General features: G+C 41.6%; 1 protein-coding gene across 1 annotated transcript in view; it reads right to left on the reverse strand.

Annotated features, from left to right (window-relative positions):
- The window catches only part of LOC139220860 (partitioning defective 3 homolog), a 309,168-nt gene that overhangs the window by 182,960 nt on the left and 105,966 nt on the right, over positions 1 to 20,242 (reverse strand). Inside the window, exons 4-5 of the mRNA XM_070852717.1 lie at positions 4,728 to 4,912; positions 1,799 to 1,936 (exon numbers count right to left, since the gene is read on the reverse strand). Of these exons, the coding sequence (XP_070708818.1) occupies positions 1,799 to 1,936; positions 4,728 to 4,912 (323 nt within the window). The remainder of the gene's footprint in view (positions 1 to 1,798; positions 1,937 to 4,727; positions 4,913 to 20,242) is intronic.

Below are 20,242 nucleotides of genomic sequence, written 5' to 3' on the forward strand. Positions count from 1 at the left end.
AGTTCACCAATTACTGATCGTGGAAATTAAAATCACAGTTTTAATATGTGTAATATAATGTTCAAAACCCCCTAAGATGATTTGTGCACAATTATCAAGTTAAAAATGAATCAATACGTTAACTTAACTGGACTTTTACTGCTCTATGACTTGCAATCTGTATCTTGAAAATGAATGTTAAAGCATAGTGTGAGTGCACGCAGAATATACTGTGACTGACTAAAACTGGATGTGATTGGAACTCAGCAAACTGTAAAATTTCCTCCTGGAATGTAGTTAAGTAGAAGTCAGAAAAAAAAATGGAACATTACTTGAGTAAATGTACTTAGTTACTTTCCACCACTGCTGCTTTGCGTATTGAGATCAGATCACTAACAAGGATGATAAACAAATGATTAATACTAGCTGTAAATGCGTCCTGTCCAGGTGTGTGTGTGGGCTAAGATGACAAGTAGGACAAACTGGGTGTCGAACAGCCCTAAAAGCTGTTAGTGAAGTGTTTTGCGGCATGGTTGGACATCCTACTTCATCAGCGCAGCACTGATTCACAAGACAGATGCTTCACTAAAACAGATTTGCTTTTTCATCGGAATGATTTGTTCTGACAGGGTGTCTGGCCAGAGAGAAATATTGGAAGAGAACACTTAAGAGAGATTAGAGGAGAGATTCTTAATAAAAAAAAAGAAAGAGCGATGCACATCCTTGGTCAGGTTGACTTCAATGAGACTACAGACGGGAGTGCCGACAGGTCACCCAAAGAAGCCACAGCAAGGTAGCCCAGACATTCAGCTGAGAACCCTGCTCGGCTGAATGGGATACAACACAGAAAAGTTGCTTGTAAAATAAGCCAACAGCATTGTGTTTGGCAGCTTGAATGCCAATCAACTCATTTTCATTTTGACTCGTTTATTATTCCTTAAACTACTTACTCTTCTTTCCATATCTCGATATTTCACTCCCGGTCTTTGCTCTTTTCGTACGGATCGATTAAACACCTCCTACAAAGGTCAGAGCTGGTAGCTGAGCTAGTGATTGGCAGAGACTGACAGACAACCTGGGAGAAATCCTCGTCACGGGGAGCTCAGCGTGTCAGACACCTCCCAAGGTCATTCCCGCTTTCCCTGCAGAGAGCCTCTGTCACTTTTAATAACTTTTAAAGGGAACATTTTTTCTCTCATCTGACAGGCTGAGGAGTAGAGGGACCAGTCGCAGAGTGAGACAATCACAAAGTGCCAACAGAGCAAGGAGGTGTGAAGTGAGGAGACAGGCCTGCAATGACTAAGGGTATGCTGGCACTTTATGAAAAGTACAGCTGCATAGACCAGAAATATAAAGTGTGATGTCAGACTGTTTGTGTTTCAGGTTAGCTTGGGCAGTGAGCAGTCAGTGTGGCTGTGATCACTGCTGTGTTCTCTGTCACTGCCGTGCTTACCACTGCTCCAACACTACAGCAGGATATGATGCGTTATGACACAGTTCAGCACTGAGTGAGTCATACAGACGTGGCTTTTCTGAGGGTGGAGAGAGATGCAAACACAACGGCCAGCTGTGGTGAAGAATTATATCTAATACTTTGATCTGGATCAATGTCTCAACTAAATGGCATATGTAACATGTTACAGTCACTTAGTGGGATATGTTATTAGGGCCAAAGGGCTGTAAAGTGAAACATGTGAAGAAGGGGGAGGGATGAGGCGCACATTTGCTTTGGTCTGAGATGTTTAAGTGTTGTATAGAGAACCTTTACGGCACAAAAAATGACCACCCATTTTTTTTTATCTCAAGTCCACCTCCATACCTGCTCCTGTCGGTCGAGCCACCGGTCTACCATTGGATGGTTGGCGCTCAGGGACGATCGAGTCATCTCCCTCTGGAACTGAGTGGTCCAGCCACTCGCGTCACGGGGAAGACTCCGGTAGGCATGGCCCCCTCTACCCTGTAAAAGAACGGGGACATGTGGAGAGATTAACGTCAATGCGTGACTAATTACACAGAGGATGTTATGAGAGGGAAAGGATTGCCCTGATGATGCCACTGCTGTCACGAATACATGGCTACACGGTGCAAAACTAGCAATCTAAATCCTTTATCAACAAACAATTGCAAAGACCCAACAATCCTCCATATTTCTGGCTTTTAAGCAGATCAATCTGTGGGTTTTTACTATCTATAGCAGCTGGATGACAGACATTTTATGATGGCAGTCGATTAGTTTACCTTGCACATGTGCCACAAAGCAATTCTTTGTTGTTTATTCAGGTCTCACTTCATTTCACCCTAACCTCTAACCCATCCCCACAGCTAAACCCACGCCGCTAATAAGAGGCCTCTCATAATAAGACAGCCACAGCTGAGCTCCTCCATTAAACAAAAAGCACCTTCCAAAATGGTTCTGCCAAGGTAATGTGAAACACCAGCAGACTTGAGCAGATTTATTACAATGGCCCCAGCACAAAAACACACACAAGCACACTAGATTACATTCCAGACATGCTAGCCTTGGCATTAAAAATCCCAGTGATTGAAGGTCATGGCTGAAGCTATTTGAATAAAAATGAAAGCAAATTAATATTTAAAATCACAGCGGAGACAATGATTCACCAAGACAGACAAACAGAATAAGAATGATTTATGGTCTGATGAGATACAAAACGGTAGCTAAGGAGCACGAAAGAAACAGAAGTCTGACTATTTTTAATGAGACAAAAGTTGAAAAAGAAAAACTCCCAGGTGTTTTTTTCAGAATGAGAGGGAGTAAGGCAGGCAGCTGAGTAAGTAATAAAATAGCAGCAAACAATGCAAAAAAGAAAAAAAAAAAAGGGGGAGAGAAAGAGCAGGGGAGCGATCCCAATGGGCCATGTGTGTGTTTTAGTGCTGTTGAATGTGGCGTGACGGGGCCTAAGGAAACACGGCAGACAGGACTGTAAAACTCAGCCGGACACGTGGGCTCTACTGAGGCGGCCCCCGATAGCCATCGTGGCCTCTGTCCCCTCCATGAAACACAGCGCGACAAAGGACCCCTCTCCCCAAACTTTTATGACACATCAGATCGTAAAATGTGGAGAAACCTAGATACCGGAGAGGTAGCAGTAAATCTGCAGACTCATATCCACTGCCGAACCCCTTCAGTTGACCGTGCTAAGCATGGAGAATCCAAAGTATGAGGTATTGGAAAGTCATTGGGAGACGTGATGAGTTTAAAGTGCGAGCTGATGACTGAGGACTGCTTATATATAAGGTTCCCTTTGAGAACAATATTTGCTTCAAGACATAAATATATCAAAGTCAACGCTGACTAATAAATTCAACATCTGTTGTTGATTGTATAAAAACAGGCTCCGTCTTGGACTGACAGTGAATATACAGTATGACACTAAGACGTAAGACTCCCTTTTCTTACTGAAAATATCTAATAACCCTCCAGGACAAGCCGAAGAAATGACCAGTCATCAGTGACTTAAATGGATCTATTTCAAATAACAAATGACCTGCTACAGCTGGGGATTAAGAACTAAATGGGATACTTGAACAGGCATTATTTCATAAAATCTATACAATGTGCAAAATGTACTTTAGCCACAATTTCAACAGCATGTATGCTGTTCAGTTCAATCAGATATCAAGCAAACATCTTTGAGAATGTTATTGATCCTTAAATCATGCATAGCACGCACATGAATTAAAGATGTCTTTTGGAGTAATCCATTCAAAAAGGGAATCATATTATGTAAATTCTGAAGTCCAAACTCTGCTTATCCCACAGTGTAAAGCAACCAAACACGACTACTCCTGCTGTGCCCACAAACATGAATGCAGAGGGGGGCCAGTCTGCAATAAGGTTTTTTTCGCCGCTCTCCGCTTGGGGGATGTGCTGCTACGCTCTTGAGGTTCTGACAACTAAAGTGTCTCTAAATACGATTATCAGACACAGCTTCCAGACTAATCACGTGGAGGTTTGCACCGTCACATTCTAAGCACTCAATCATCTCCCTTTTTTTTTTTTTTTAACCTCCCCGTTTCATACGGGAACATATCTCTTTCTCAGCAAGAAGTAAAGATCTGTCAGCACCACGTGGGGGCAGCCATTTTGAGAAGTTAATTGGCTTCCCTTCTCTTTTGGACGCCGCAGGGAGGGTGTACCTGAGAAACACTTCTTTTTTTGAATTTGAATATTATCAGAGGCTTAAGCCTGAGAAAAGGTGAATTTGGAACAAAGGCAAAGTGTTTAACAATCTCTGCTCGTCTTTTTGGAAGGTAAGAAGTGGTGTTATCAGAAGGAACTAGTTTCAGACAAAGACTATCTATGCCGCTGCTGGATATCTGCACACAGGGCAGCGCAGGTTTCATATCTCACAGATATTTCTTTGATTTGAGGTGCATAAAAGAGAAGCAATGAAAATGAGGGAACAAAGCAGTAAGGAAGTCTAAAACAGAGAGACTGCTGGAGGTTAGCACATTACAGAGCACATATCTCTGACATTATAATTGATTCAGCTCCGGTATATCTGCAGCACTGTGGAAGATAACTTCTGGGCAACACAAGCTGTTTTTGAATGAGTCTACGCTACTTGATAATGGCGTAATACAGAATTAATACAATGTCTTCAAATTCAGTTATGTTTCAACACCTTTTGTAAGCGACCTAAATGAAATATAAAGGATAGTATTTTGGGGAAGTTAACACACATTTTAAGTTAGCAGTGCATCAATGGTTCTATTCATGTTACCTTTCGTTCTAGGCTGCCAGTGCCGGTGCTTGTGTTTGGTTTATGGCTGTACTTTTGGAAGCCAGAAGTTGTGGACCAGCGAGTTGGGTTCTTCCTGGACGGTTCCTCCGGAACAACCGGCACCTTGTCCTGAGGAAGGCCAGCCAAGGAGGGGTCACTGCTGCGACGGACATGGAGAGGCATGTCTATGGAGTGGGCAGTGGAGTAACAAGGAGGATGGAAAGAAAAAGATAAAGTCGGGAAAGGGGAGAGAGGTGGATTGAGAAAAACACAGGGTACAGAGAGAGAGAATGAGAGTTAGAGCCACAAGACCTCAAAAGCACCCCCTCGACAGCATTATACGACAGCTGAAACATGGGAACTGGTGATCATACATGCTGTTGTTTCCATAAATGGTCAAAAGAGCCAAAGAGGAAACATTGTACAACTGTGAGAGGTTTGGGTTGGCCTGCTGCTACAGTGAAAGAAATACACTGCATACATACTTTAAACTGGGAAATTACCCAGAAAGCTACAAAAAAAAGAAACATGAAAAAAAAAAATATGATTATCCAACCTCTTGCTCAGCCTAGCCACCCTAAAAATAATAATTGCAATCATAATTGCTGCAAAAATTGTTCATATATCGTGACCCGACTTCTTGCACACTGCACCACACCACTGAGGCTGATTCTGGAAAGTTTCCCAGGTTGAAAGCGCAAAGGAAAGTGCAAAGGAAACACTGGTCCATTTCACAGCCGCCACATTGACCGATCTGCAACTAAAACTTGGTGTAAGGTTCTTGTATTTGATCTAAGCTGCCAAAACAAGTAGAGGGGATGAAGTTGCTCCACACTTCACACTCCAGTCAAAGCATTCGGTGAGAAATTCTGCTAATGTCTGTTACACGGGGAAGGCCGCTAAGTATGTCTGTGAGCCGTGGTGTGAATCATCTGGAACTTCCCAAAAGGCCATATGGATTTGTTTACGACATTTTAGCTGCCTTCGTGTTACACCCATAATTATGCAAATAGTTGGGTAACCACCTGTCATACATCGGCGGATCATTGCAGCGAGCATATGTCGGTGCTAAGCCTCCATCTGATACACCAGACACACGTCTTAGTGGTGGAAGCAACGCATTTTAATCACGGCTTACGCTGTGCTGCAACTCATGCGTATTTAACACAGTGACAAGACTGGAGAGTTTTGAATGCTACTGTTTCTTGTGACTGCCTGCAGGGTAGCTGGGAATGAAGACAGTGTAATTATGTGACTGAATCCCATAAATAAAGGTGAGATCTGCACGGCTTTGTGAGTGCCTTTATACTCCCTTGCTCAATTTTGGGTCAAACACTAAGAAGAAAAAAAAAAAAAAGCATCTCTTTCCCTCAGTGATTCACATCCCTTCTTCCCATGTACATCACGTGTGCTTACTCTAATATGCTCATATCATTAAACATCCCTTTAATCCCACATCCACTATTTAGTTCTCTCCTACCTGATAACTCTGTGGTCTCACAATTATGGTCGTAATGTTGTTGGTCTATGTAGGACTTGAAGCTTTTTTTTTTTTTTTTTTGATCTCATTGAGACTCAATCTGGCTCCTTGCTCCTCACTCTCTGTGTGGTTTGACGTCCTTACACCATCAAGAGATAACTCTTTTAACAGAGATTAACATTTGCCATTACATTAACCAACTGATTTAGTTGCCTAACCCTTAACCGCATAGCCAATTTCTTTCCCTAATCTTAACCATACCAGAATTGTTCTGTGGTTTTTAAAACCACAGTATTGATCCTCTTTTCTGGCGATAGCAATAAGCCCTCCAAATTAAATGGAAAAAATATGCCCTTGAGAACACAGTGAAGTCTGTTTTGATCTTACGCCCCCATATGTAAGATGATGACACTTAAATCACGCATTTTGAGGCACTTGCTGAAAAAAAATAATAAATGGCGCTGCTGTTCTTCTTGGGAGCACAGACTCAGTGATAAGGTCTGGCACTGAACAGCAGTCCACAGTCAGGACTCTTTTACAGAACACTGATGTTCTCTGGTCAGTGACATATTTCAATAATTTTACTAAATTCTGCAATAGTTCACAGTGATTAAACCATATTTAATGTATAGTGTGAATACAAAATATTGTTGATCATTTATTTCAAACTGTCTGTTATGAAAAAAAAAAAAAAAAACCTTGTATTGCTGCCAGATTTACTGCTGGCTTTGACAAAGTTTCAGTCTGGCTACCAAAGCTCCCGCTATGGCTGATGCCAATGCAGAAACATATGCTCCATTATCCTGTTTGAGTCAAAAAGATCCATTGTGACAATGCATCGCATCATGGCATAGCCCCCGTCTCTCCACTGTGAGCAAAGGGACCCTGGCAGAGAGACTTCATATGCAAATGACTACATGATGACATCTGCAAACTTCTAGGGAACTTTCTCAGCAGCCAAGCGGAGTTGGCAACACAGGTTTCATGCTACTTTTTCCTAAGCAAGTTGAGTTTTAAGTATTCTATTTCTCACAAGGGAATCATTGCTGCGTGTGAACTTCTCGTGCAGTAACAGGTAGCTTGTGAAACCACACTTTCAAACTAGCTTTGCCCAACACTGTTAAAAGTTTGATTCCCTCCTTGAAAGACCAACAAAACTCCGCAGCTTTCACTGTATTCTGTTACAAATGATTTTCATTTATTTTGGCCGCTGTCAGTAGTCTTCCTCAGAGGTTGTGGGGAATCGAGTAAAGGAACCGCGGCTAGCAGCCAGACGACCATCATTGAGAAATTAAGCTGAAGATTCAATAATAACAATATTTAATAGACTTTGCTCCCTCGAGGCCAAAGCTTTTTTATGTCCAATTCGAGTTCAGGGCTCTAATAGTGTTCACCTCAGACAGCGGGGGGGTAATTAATGTCCAGTATTATCCTACATGACAGGCTTTGATATGACACACACACATATAAATACAGAAAGACACAAGGGGACAAAAAATACAGATGCTTGGACATCTGAGACTTCACATCAAATCTCAATACTGTGTTTTCTGAAATTGAGGCTTTTATACTTCAGACTTTGTTTTTCATGTATCTGTGTGTGTTTGTGTGTGTGTGTGTATGTGGACAGACAATTGATGTGGATTAAATGCTTTACGGTATTTCCCGGAACACCTCGAGACTCGGCTCTCACTGGACATTTATCTTGGTCTTTTGCAACCGTGACCACTTTGATCTTATGTGACATGATTGTTTCCAGATGCTCACAGACTTGCATGTAAATGCCCATTGTGAGGGAATAATCATTTGAAAAACCGTGCTTACTTAACATCCACACTGAACGATCGAATGAAATCAAAAGGCTGCACATAAAGACGGCTGGGAGAGCTTGCAGCTGAGCGTCAAAATGTCTGTAAAAGATGCAAAGTTACATCATGTGTTGACTGATGATATGATCTAGAGGATGATCCAGGATTTAACGTAAAATTAATAACATGCAATCTATTTTCCAGTTTCATTAGATTATAAATTAGACAAAGTCATATACTCTACACATGTGTAACACACATACATATACTGCTTTGTGTGCGGGAGAAAGCAAGTCCTTCTTTGCCCTGTTAATCTATACGTAACGTCAGGCTTTCTGTTTTCTGATGCAACTGCCATCTAAACATTGACGAGAATAGCACATTTCCATTTAGTGAGGTCTTCTTTTTAATAAAATGCTCATCCATTATGGGTACAAATCCTTCAAGATTAAGAAATGATAAATCTGAGAGTTATTGAGGAGTGTGTTTATTTGTGTGTGCCCTGTTTAGAAGGTCACAGTATGAAGATTTTCTCCCCTCACCGTTCTCCCTGACCAATTTTCCTCCACTTAATTTGCGATGGGATTATCCTGGCAGTCTGAAAGGGTTTGGCTGGTCCCACGTTTAATAACTAGCATCGCCACTTCAGACCAGACCAGCCATCGATCCAAGCTGAGGAGGGAGCGAGACCACTGGGGGGATGGGTAGCTAATAAAACGAGGCCCTAATCCAGCCCCTGTAGTGAGGGATTATAGTCAGGGCGCAGGGTCATAGAGATGTACACACGCCACAGTTCACCACAGGGAGAGGTCAGACTCTCCAGGGGCTATTACCTCATATTGCTTTGTCCTTTATTTATCTTTCACACACACCTTGTTGAGAGGAGAAATATATTGGCTCAAATTAATCACTGTGGATAAAAGTATTGCCATATGTACACAGTACGAAAGGCATTTAAGTAATTTAGTTTAGTATTGGATTGAAGAATCTTAGAAAATCTAAACACTGTAAAGGTACTGAACACGACTGCAGACCAACAGTGTGCTTCGATTACAACCGAGGGCATGTGCCGGCGAAAAGCACTGATATAAGCAATCATGAAAATAAAGCCATGAATAACTTACATTGTCATTCTTAACAACAGTATACCAGAAGTTCTGTATGTTTCACAAATATTTCAAGAAATATGATGATAAATTGAGATGAATAAAATGATGACAGCCCTATGAATGCTGCGTGTTGGCATCTGTATTCAAGCTCACCCTAAATGATGCTTACTTCATTTATACAAACAGCACATGCCCTGTGGCATGCCAGATCTGCTCAGGGTCCTGCATTTTCACATTTGACATTACATTGTGACAAAATGATTGGCCTCACACTGCAATTCCAATGAGCAAAATTTGATTATGGAGAAGAGATCTACATCTCATGCAACGATTTCAAATTAATGTTACAGCACTTGAACGACATAAGCTTTGTGGCATAACTGCTGTTTGTTGGTTTGTGTGGAGTTAGCACCCGTCTTGCTGTGGAGAATGTGTCAGTTTGACTGTGAAAAGTGATTCATCTTCAGTGTTAATGTCGGGCTATATGATAATATGCTATAATATATCAGATTTTAATGATTTTTTTTTTAAACATTTAGTGTCATCGAGATGACGACAGAGAATATGTACACCAGAGCATTGATTTTTCTTTTAAAAAATGACAGCCCCAGACTGCAGCAAGACATCTATGCACAGCACATAATTACAGAATTTACACGCCGCAGCAGCTTCTGCACACCTCATGTGTGACTGCTGGACCCTGAGCATATCTGCCAGGCTGAGCTCATATGGTACCTAAACCCCCGACAGGATTTGCCGAAGAACATGGTCACAGGCCTTCTCCGAGGACCAGGACTGATCTACACACTGGATCTAGACACTGTTATAACGACAAAGAACATCCCCCCTCTGTGCTGATGCCAAGCGACATGCAAAATGTACACATTTAACTCCCTGATGTGAGAGTGAGGAAGCCATTGGGATGATTGGGACAATGTCAGCGATTCCTGAGGAGTGTTTTATACCCCCTTAAGCTGAATAACTGAGATGAATCTTCACAGACAACCTCTTAAAAATATTTTCTGCAGTCTAAAAATGGTGTAAAGATGTCAGAAACCTTGCCCACTGATGAACTCGCCACACAAAACACACCACTAAAAACATAGTCGGCTCTCCTGCTGCTGCCGAACATCACTTTCCCACTTTTTCCTCAAGTGTCTCCAATAATGCAACAAAATCAACTTCCAACTTAGTGGTGAGAGAGATGGGGGTCAGATCTAATGTATTGGCCATGGAGGTTTCTAATCACTGAAGTGGCATGAAGTAAAGATAGAGGGTCCTTGCTATACCTGGAGATTAGGGAGTGTCCCGTCCTCCTGACTGGCTGCCAACTCAAGGTAATGGTGCTAATGCCTCTGCATACTGATAAGGTTATAGGGAGGACATGTTAAGGAGGGAGTGCGTCTCTGTGTGTGTGTTTGTGCCTGTTCTCTCCCACTGTGACGACCACCGGGATAAAAAGGCAAAATCTTGTGGGTACATGCTGCCACTCACTACAAGGGATTCTTTTAGTTAGACCAAAAATGAGTCAGACAGACTTGGATATTAACGTTATTGTACAGTAATGTACCTTCTGAGAGTAATAGTGAAAGGTCTGTATTTGTACAGCGCCTTTCTAGTCATTTCAACCACTCAAAGCGCTTTTGCATCACATCCTCATTCACACATCATTCATTCAGGAGGAAACTAAGTTGGAGGAGACTATTCTTTGACACACATTCACACACTGAAGCCATGCTTCAGGAGCAAGTTGGAGTCAGGGTTTCGGTATCTTGCCCAAGGACGCTGCGACATGCTGACTCAGAGGAGCCGGGATCGAACCGCTGACCTTTCCGACTGATAGACGATCCACTTTACCTCTGAGCCCAAGTACAGCTGAGGTTTTGTTGTTCACTTCATACCGAGAGGATTGTGAAGAATTGGCTTTTGGTCAGCAAAAATGACTCAACATACATGTACAGAAGACTTGTGGCTTTGTATTGTCTTACTTAAATCAGTGTGAGGCATTTACTGATTTCACTGTCACCTAAAAGCAACGAGCTGAAGCCTGTTTCTCTTGAGGGAAAACGTAAGCAAACTGACGGTGGTGTATAAAAACACGTGCTACGACATCACTAATTGGGGTGTGGACATGAGTGCAAGATGCTTAGTGGCGTGATATAAAGAGCAGTGTGGCAACAATCAGGATGGAGTCATCCTTTAATCAGAATATGAGAGGTGGTTTTAGAAAAAGTAGGTACGCTGATAAATTACAACACATCTCCTGCAGTATACTAAACATCACGGATAATATGCTAGAATGCATTCAACGTTGGAATTTTCCATTGCATATTGGTGAGAGATTATGGAATAAATAAATTTGGGTCTTCATGTGTATTTGAATGCAAATGTGTGTATACAGTTAGGAAATACGCACTGCCAGCCAACCAGGGAAGAAGGCTGTCTGGTCTGTGAACTGGGTATTTTCCCTTGTGGCCCTCTGGCCCTGGCGTACACCAGGCCCATGCTTTCACATCAGCCTGATTTAAATATAAATGCCAAGCGACCATGGCTTCATGAAATGTCTAAAAGCTATTTTTTTCTGGGCTACTTTGAATACTTCAAGCCTAGGCCAGTTCAGTGTCTGAATAAATTATGGCACTGAGCCATTTTAACTCTCCTCTCCAACCACTGGCTACATACTGATGTCTCTTGTGTGCGGTGAAGGGGATTTCCACTGAATATACCCTGACCTGAATCATCCACAGGGGGACAAAAAGTTCAGTTTTGGGGGTTGCGTAAGACAGTTCTGGAGTGGTAGAAACCAGGACTATGGAGAAGGAAATGAAATATGTAGGGGATTTAAATAGGATGCTGGTCAGCCGAAGGCAAAAAGGGGTCAAGAACATCATTCAGAATCATTTAAGCAAAGCCTGTGCTTCTGTGCTTCGTTTTGAAAATTCTAGTCTGGTGTAATGTCAAAGAGTGAGACGTGACAAACTTTGGATAAACACCGACTGTTGACCTTTACGAAGAGCAGAGAATGAAATCCAATAGATGGATGGATAGAAAAGCACTTTAAAGCATTGGGTTTGTGTGTGTGTGTGTGTGTGTGGTATTTGTCATCAGTCAATAAACTTCTGTCTTGAAAAACAAAATGAGTCCATCATTCAGCGTCTTTAGGTTATAAAAAAAATCCAGTCAAACGTTGGTAGTATGGCAGCTTTCTATTTACCAGTGCACCACTCAGCTGGTTCATGCACAAGCGAACATGTTTGTAGAGAAATCAAAACAAGCTCAGGCTTTGTCCTCCATTCTGTTAACAGGTTCTAAGGTGAAGTTCTCCCCACCACAGCCTCCTCTCGCAAACTGGCCTAAAATATCACTTGACTGGCTGTGGAGCCTCTGTAGAAATGAATCTCTCCCTTTTTTGATGGTTCATACAACTGATACACCTCAATGCCAGAACTACATATCAAGCTCATCTAATTAAAATCCACTGACTAAGTCTCCACAGTTATGATCACGTCAGTCTACTTTGGCCTTATTTGGAATGGGATAATGAAATGTGGTCCAATTTACAACGTACTTTTTGTTCAGACATGATTGCTTTACCATTAAATCAGAATGTAAACATGTACCCAGACAGTCTCCTCCTCAATGACAAACTTCAAGGATACTAGGATGTGTAAAATGGATTATTCTAGGTGTTGGATAAGACGTCCCATTTCAGTCCCTGAGTTCAACTCTACAGCAAGAGAGCCATATCTCCACAGGGCTGCTGAGTCAACCATCCTGTTTTCATTTTGAACAAGAAAATAGAGAGAGACAGAGAGTCTGATTCTTTCCTCCTGACAGAAAGACAATACAGACTATTTACTCGAGAGAAAGGGGAGAGGATGTCAGCCTTCCTCAAGTCCTCAGAGGTTAGGCCTCCAGCAGCAGACACCTAGACACTTCGACAACAATAACACAAAGGTGCATGCGCCGCTCGCGTCTGTTTCCCCAGACAATGAAGATCTCAGACAGGAGGAGCGGAGTGGAGTTCACACCCCAAACCAAACCTGACTCATCTAGGTCAAGTTCCTAACCACGCAGAGACACCAGAGAGCAACTAACTAGTGTGTGCTATATGTGTGCATATGTGTGTGTTTGCCTGTGCGCACATATGAGTGCAAATGTGTACATGAGAATGATTATGGGCTGTCTGAACATTTAAGAAACATTTGGGGTCAGTTGATCAGGTTTGATCTCGGGGGCAGAGAAGTTTCTCTTGCTGAAAAATAAAAACCTGATTCTGCTCACCTGCTCTGTGTACATATTAATTTTTCCTCATTTTTTTCTGCTTTGCCTTGTCTTTGGGAAATGTAGCATGAAAATTGTTAGTTTGTTATCAATTCCCTTGATATAAAAGAATGTAGTAGAAATCTTACTTAAAATAATGTGATCAGCAGCCCCCCAACTCTGTCCCAGACTCATGGAGACTTCCCTCCACACCCAGGCCTCCAGGGAGCTGCTAATCAGCAAACCAAACAACCGTCAGTCGCCCCCTGAAACAGGTCTGCAGCAGCACCTTCCATGTAAACACCATTTTGTGTGTTTCTTCATTATGGCCGGTCCGGAGGTACAGGCTCTTGGAGAAAAGGGGCCATAAATCTCACTCAGTCTGATATGTGGCCAAGTCGCTCGTGATTAAAAGCACTGCTCTGACAATGTCATGAGCCAGCCAGGAATGGTAGAGGTTAGAGGGATGGCTGGATACATTTTAGGATTCAGTTTCTCACTCCCAAAATCTGATTTCAGTAGGATTACTTTAGTGAACTTCAGTGGCATCACTCTGTAAAACCTGCAATGAAATCTGCCTAACTCCGCTTTAAGCTGCTCATCATTCAAATTCATGCAGCAGAAACAGAGATATTTCTTTCTTATTCCGTACATTCGTCTTCCTTGCCAAAAATTGGGTGCCTGCGTTTCCCACAATGCAACTAAAGCGCCACCAATTTCTTTTGAGATTCAAGTATGTTATGCTACTAGCAGCTTGTGTGGCCTCCAGCATCTCTAAGCAGAAACAAGGAGTGGGCTACAAAGCTCACTTCTTTCTAACACCTTGTAGTCTCCAACCTCAGCCTTGTGCTGACTCAGGTGGCATTACATGCAGCTCCTGCTGGAGCCACAACAGGTTTATAACTTAAAACTTAATAACTTTTTTTTTTTTACACATGCAGCGGTTCTCCCCAAGGCCTGTAAACAGTGTTTGATGTGTAAAATCAGCAGAGTTCCCATTCAAGCATAAATCTGAGAACCTGCTCATGCAGCCATTTGATGTAATCTCACATTATTATTCCAAAGTAAAGCTTCAATTTATAATAATTACAGCAATTACGGCACATTACTATAATAAGAATATGGAGACAAGCTCATTACCGAGAACACTAACAGCCTACATCAGCCCCTACCCTGGATTTTCCACAGTTAACAACCCTGTCTTTGCAAGAAATCTGCTAGATCACATTATGGCACAAAGAGTGGGTTTCTCCTATCTCTAAATAAGCCTAAATTGTCACAAATTCAATTGTCATAACAGATGCCTGAGCGAAATCCGGAGGCTGATGAGTGAGCGAATGAATTTCAGTTTCTGGCAGGTCAGACAACATCTGAAGCATGGAGCTCATTCCACTGGAGGTTCCAGACAGCACGTACGCAAAATCTATATCGCAAACATTTCAGCCAAGAGAACAACTTCTTCCTCTGCTCTGAACAAAAACATCCTCACTTCAGTTGCTCTTTTTCAGCAAATATGACAAATGCAAACTTCCACCAGACTCTCCAACTTTTTCTGGACCCTTGATGATTTGAAAAGTTATTTGGTGTGTGAGATGAGAGGAGTGCTGCAGGGAAAGTGGTATGGGAATTGGTGTGAGGCCCTTGCTGAGCCACCGCAGAGTACATATGCTAATTTTTAAGCAGCTCACACACATATGAAGCCATTTCTGACTGGATGCACACACATAACAGCATGTCTTAGGTCAGAGTAGTTTACATGCACTAAGTCAAAGCATATCAGAGAGACATTCTTCCCTTAATGAAGAGCAGAGCGACAAAGATAAAAACAGAAGAACAGAACTCAGCACAGCCTGGCCCTATGAGAAGAACTTTTATTAGGACTGTTTTAGAGAAAGCGAATACTGGATCCTAGGAAACAGATGGTATTTTGATGATGCATTTCTCTGATCATTCAAGCAGTATTATAGAAGCACATGAGGTTTTCATAGAGATTCGAGGCAAGAGATGATGAGAGAGAAGCAGAGGTTTAGAAAATCTAACTTTTTTGGGTAGGTATGCACAGCATATTTGGCAGGAATAGTTTGTGTAATTTGGAAACAATGTGGCGCAGTGTTTCTCTCAAAATAATGCTCGGATAGGGGATGAATGTGATGATTTTATGGGAATTATATGAGCATCACATAATTGCTGAGAGGTTAAATGTGTTATGTGTCGTACTTAAAGATCAATAAATCATCACTACAGTCACTGTGTTTTACATCATATACTACTGGGTTGGATTTCGCAGAGAATTAACTGGACTGTGTTAATTGGTTCACATCTAGGGTACGGGTAATAGTTTTCAGTTTTTACTTCTTGCAGTTATGAATGGAAGAAGAGAACATTCTTAACCAAGGTCTAAATTTCAATTGCTCACAGCAATGACACAACTTGTAAGGTGTGTAGAATGACGAAATGTGCAAGAAACTATTAAGCGATTGCAACAGCACTTCAACTATTGAAGCCCTGATCGTGTGCTAAGCACTGATAGCACTAACTTTTTGATGATAATTTCTTCTTTCCACAATTGTCATGTATCCATTTTAAAGACACTGAAGAATGTATGAGGCTCACATTTAATTGTGCCGTCATGCAGAGGTGGAGGTTTGCAAACGATCTTGATTGCATTTCTTGATACATTCAGGTTCCCTTCCTTTGGACTTTTTTGAACCGCCACCCATGGGACCATGGCCTGGGTTTTCTCAGTTCAAAGTGTCACACCCATAGTTTAGCTGTATCTGTTATATGCATAATTCCCTTTAGATGTAAACTAACAGTAAGCTTAGTATCTGTTTGACTGAGCAGACGTTGTGGTCACAGTTGAGGGGGTTAATCAGAAGTTTGTGCCGCACTAAAGTGAACTGAATGGAGGTCGTTGTGGCAGATTGTGGATCTACAAAGTGCAGGACATTGAGACCAGAGTCCTGGATTTACATCCTTAGTAGCCAACGTGGTTTGGTTAAGGCAACAAAAGAACTTACTTGAAATTAGTGAAGGAGTGTGAATAACCTTAAACAATTTCTGCCAGTGCATAAACCTAACCCTAACCATAAAAAGTTTAATAATGCTGTGGTGCATCAACTGAATAATGTATTACAAGGCCTGATATTTTAAAGAAAAACAAATGAAATGTGTTGTTAGTTAACATTTGATTATGTTAATTCATTATGTGAACAGAAAACATAATCCAGAAAGCATTATGTTTTCTCCTAGTTCCTCCTAGAGTTGTTTCTTTACTGTAATATATGGATATGTAAGTCCATTAGAATTTATGCTCTCTCAGAAACTTCAATCCCAACTTTTCTAATGTACTAAATTTACAACATTTGAAATGTTACTGAAAATCATTCATCCTTTCAAACAACTACTCCTGACAGGATATCCTCTCTATAAATAAAGCTTTCTAAAAGAAGACCTCATGTCTTACAGTGCTGAAACTGCTGGTAAGATGGCAGCACTTATTTCAGATTCAAAGTACAAAGAACAAGGTCGACGAGGTAAAACAATGCAACAAGTGACGATGGAGCTTGTTGACAGCGTAACTTGAACCCAGTCTCCATTTGATGTGGGGAACATGTCATCGCCCTGCCCTAAAAATAAGGAGGCACTCAGATTTGAACTTGGGACATCCTGAACTGCAATCAGACGTTCTACCACTGATCTTCACGTCCTGACAGTATTCCTATACCTCACTATGGAGATTCCATGGAGAGTCAGCTGGTTGTGGGTTTGATCTCTGCTACTTGACTAAATTCCACATGACAAAGACAATTTGGGACAGCAGGCTTTAGGCAGTTGGCAGGAAATTCAATCCATGTGACAATGTGTGTGAAAGAATAGACTCCTCCTACTTAGATTCCTCCAATATGAATGATTTGTAAATGGGTGAACATGAGTAAAAGCGCTTTGAGTGATGGAAATGACTAGAAGTACAGTCCATTTACTATGTCAAAAACAAAAATCTGTAAGTGATCAGAGAACATGCAAGAAATACTTCTCCCACAAGATATGAATATTATTATTTTGGTGCAGTGTGGGAGTTAGTATTGTTTTCTCTTTTTATTCCTGTGTTTCTGCTGCATGGTCTTGGCAAATGAAAGCATCTCAACACATTATTTATCATTCAAACCCATTCTCAACTATAGGGAGCAGCTTTTTCCTCAGATCCAAACATTATAAAGGCAGAACTTCAGCCCGATATACTAACTTGCCCATACATACCCATTTGCATGGGTAGTATAGGGGAAGCATAGAGGAAGTCCACCGGGTAGTCACTGCAAGTTGTCAAATTAATTTGCCCTCAATGTTGAAATGGCTGGCAGAAACCATTCGATAGGAAAAAACAATCAAGCAAGAGTATGAGCAAATGTTTTGCTTTGATCAAGGCTGTGATTGTGAGCCAAAGTAAGTAGTCTGAAAGTGATCATGTTTGCAGGCAGATGGGAATGCGGTAGGGAGTGTTGTGGGGTTTCCACATAGCTTTGGGCTGGATTGTATCATTGGGGATCTGATGAAAAGAAGGAGGAGGGAGGGGAGAGGAGAGGAGAGGAGAGGAGAGGAGAGGAGAGACTTTCTGTAGCTGTGACAAAGAGGATGTATCTCACTCATGAGCAAGCCCAGACCAGTTTCATCATTATTCATGAACACCTCACAATATTTATCATGCTACCTTACTTCCTAACTCCATTACCATACTTGGTAATAAATCTAATAACAACAATAATAATAATAATAGACAGAAACTCAAGAATAGCAAACTACAAGTACACCATTAAAAGGCTATATAAAAAAGATTTTACAAGTAATCCAAATATAGAACAAGTGAAAATTATTAAAGTAAACTTAACAGCAGTACGATGTAAATTAACAAGCAAATGCTCAATCACCCTTTAACCTCAGCCTGGACTCTGGAACAGCTCGTAGGCTGAACTCAGCTGATCTAGGAAGCCTTTTAGGACTGTTAGGGGTTAGGAGTTAATGGATGTTCTCTTGCACCTGGCCATGTAAAGCCTTATAGAATAGAAGTAAAATTTAAACTAAAACTGGAATGATGTGAGAAGAACATATGACTGCTGCCAGTCAGAAGATTGGCAGTGGAGCACTGCGCAATATGAAGTTGAGCAACATCTGAGGCACTGAGGCAGCTAAACAAAGCCCAACACTAGTGCAGTAGTGAAGGGAAAAAAGCATGTTTTCTCTGTATTGATAAAAGCTGACATTCCTTTGACCTTGGGTTGGAAGACACATGATTGTACCACTTCTTTTGTGTTATGTTTACAACTTGAAAATATACCAAGGTTCTTAGTGGTGCCCTTAATATTTGGGATGGGGGGGGGCAAGCAGTGGCTGAACTTGATCAGGTATTCAAGGCCTGTGATAAGAAAGAAATTGCAAGACGTTTTGTGGCATTCAATCTCTCAGCTATGAAGCTCTATAGTGTGGCCAGCTCGTTCATACAGAGGGTTTGGTGGATGTATTAGTGTATCATCTGCATAACAGTGACCAAATGGTAGTATTGAAGAACTGATCCTTGAGGTATGCCACATGCTGTTCATTCAACTACAATATCATAGGGGGTATGATTTGTAAGTGGTACATCTCTATCTACAAACTCCTCTTAATATCTTTTTAGAGAAAAAGGGTTACTATTTATGACTGAATAGGAGTCTTTATTACTTCTTTTGTGAACCTGGAACCTTATGGATCCTGGTCCTGGTCCCGCTGATGTGGTTCTCCATCAGCCAATGGATGTGCGTCTGTCCAAGGCTACAGCCTGTCCGTCCTTGGGAGCTGGATCTCTCCTTCACTGTGGTGCTCCCGGAGGTTTCTCTTTTCCCACTGGGTTTTTCCTTCCCGAAGAAGGAGGGTCATAAAGGGCAGGTGATGCCTCGGACAGATCCACCAGACTGATCCTTTGGCCTCATCGACTGCTGGACTCTTTATTACATACGTTACGTTTGTTCGCTTACACTTGTTTATTTCAGTGAACTTTGTAAAGCACTATGAGACACTGTTGTGATATTGGGCTATACAAATAAAATTGAATTGAATTGAATTGAATTGAACACATGCACCTATAATAACGAGAACAATTAACCCGTTCCGCCTGTGTGCATGCACACAGCAATGCACAACAATTTGTGTGTGTCCATTAGCAATTGTGGATAAACACCTGTTTGCCAGCATTAGGTGTGTGCAAAGATGCATGTGTTTCCAACCTCTTGGCTGCCAGCATGTGTTCGCATATGTCTCTGAGTGCTTCCCTCACATGTGCTTTGAAGCACACAAACTGCACAGGTAACCTCCCTGTGGAAGACAATGAACCGGGGCAGAGAGAGGGTGGGGGCTTCTTTCAAAGGAGCTAATGATGTGGGTGGAGGGTGTTTGCAGATCCACAGGGAAGGCGTGGGTGGAGACAAAGAGATGCTAAACACCCCCAACCCTTTGTGTACTTCTCCTGCAGGGACAGCGAGGCATTGCCCTTGGCCAGTTTGTCCCTCTTTTGACATGTGATATGCAATGTAAATGAAACGCTCACAAACTACTGACAGACAGAGAGGAGAGGCACAGAGGAGTGTAAAATCATTTCTGCTACAATTTTATTCAATTAATGCATTGAAACATATTTAATTTGTATAGCTATGAAAGCACAAGTAATTATGCTGTTTATACTGAAGTTTAATCATAAGTGTTTCAGTGATGTGTTCTTAGATAAAGCCAAAACTATTTTTTTTTACTTTTTTCTTAATGGCATTCTTTGCTTGAGTGTTCCATATTTTGGTTTTAGAAAATAAATACTTTGCAAGTTCACCACAC

Source organism: Pempheris klunzingeri, chromosome 21, assembly GCF_042242105.1.
Source record: "Pempheris klunzingeri isolate RE-2024b chromosome 21, fPemKlu1.hap1, whole genome shotgun sequence".
Taxonomy (NCBI): Eukaryota; Metazoa; Chordata; class Actinopteri; order Acropomatiformes; family Pempheridae; genus Pempheris; species Pempheris klunzingeri.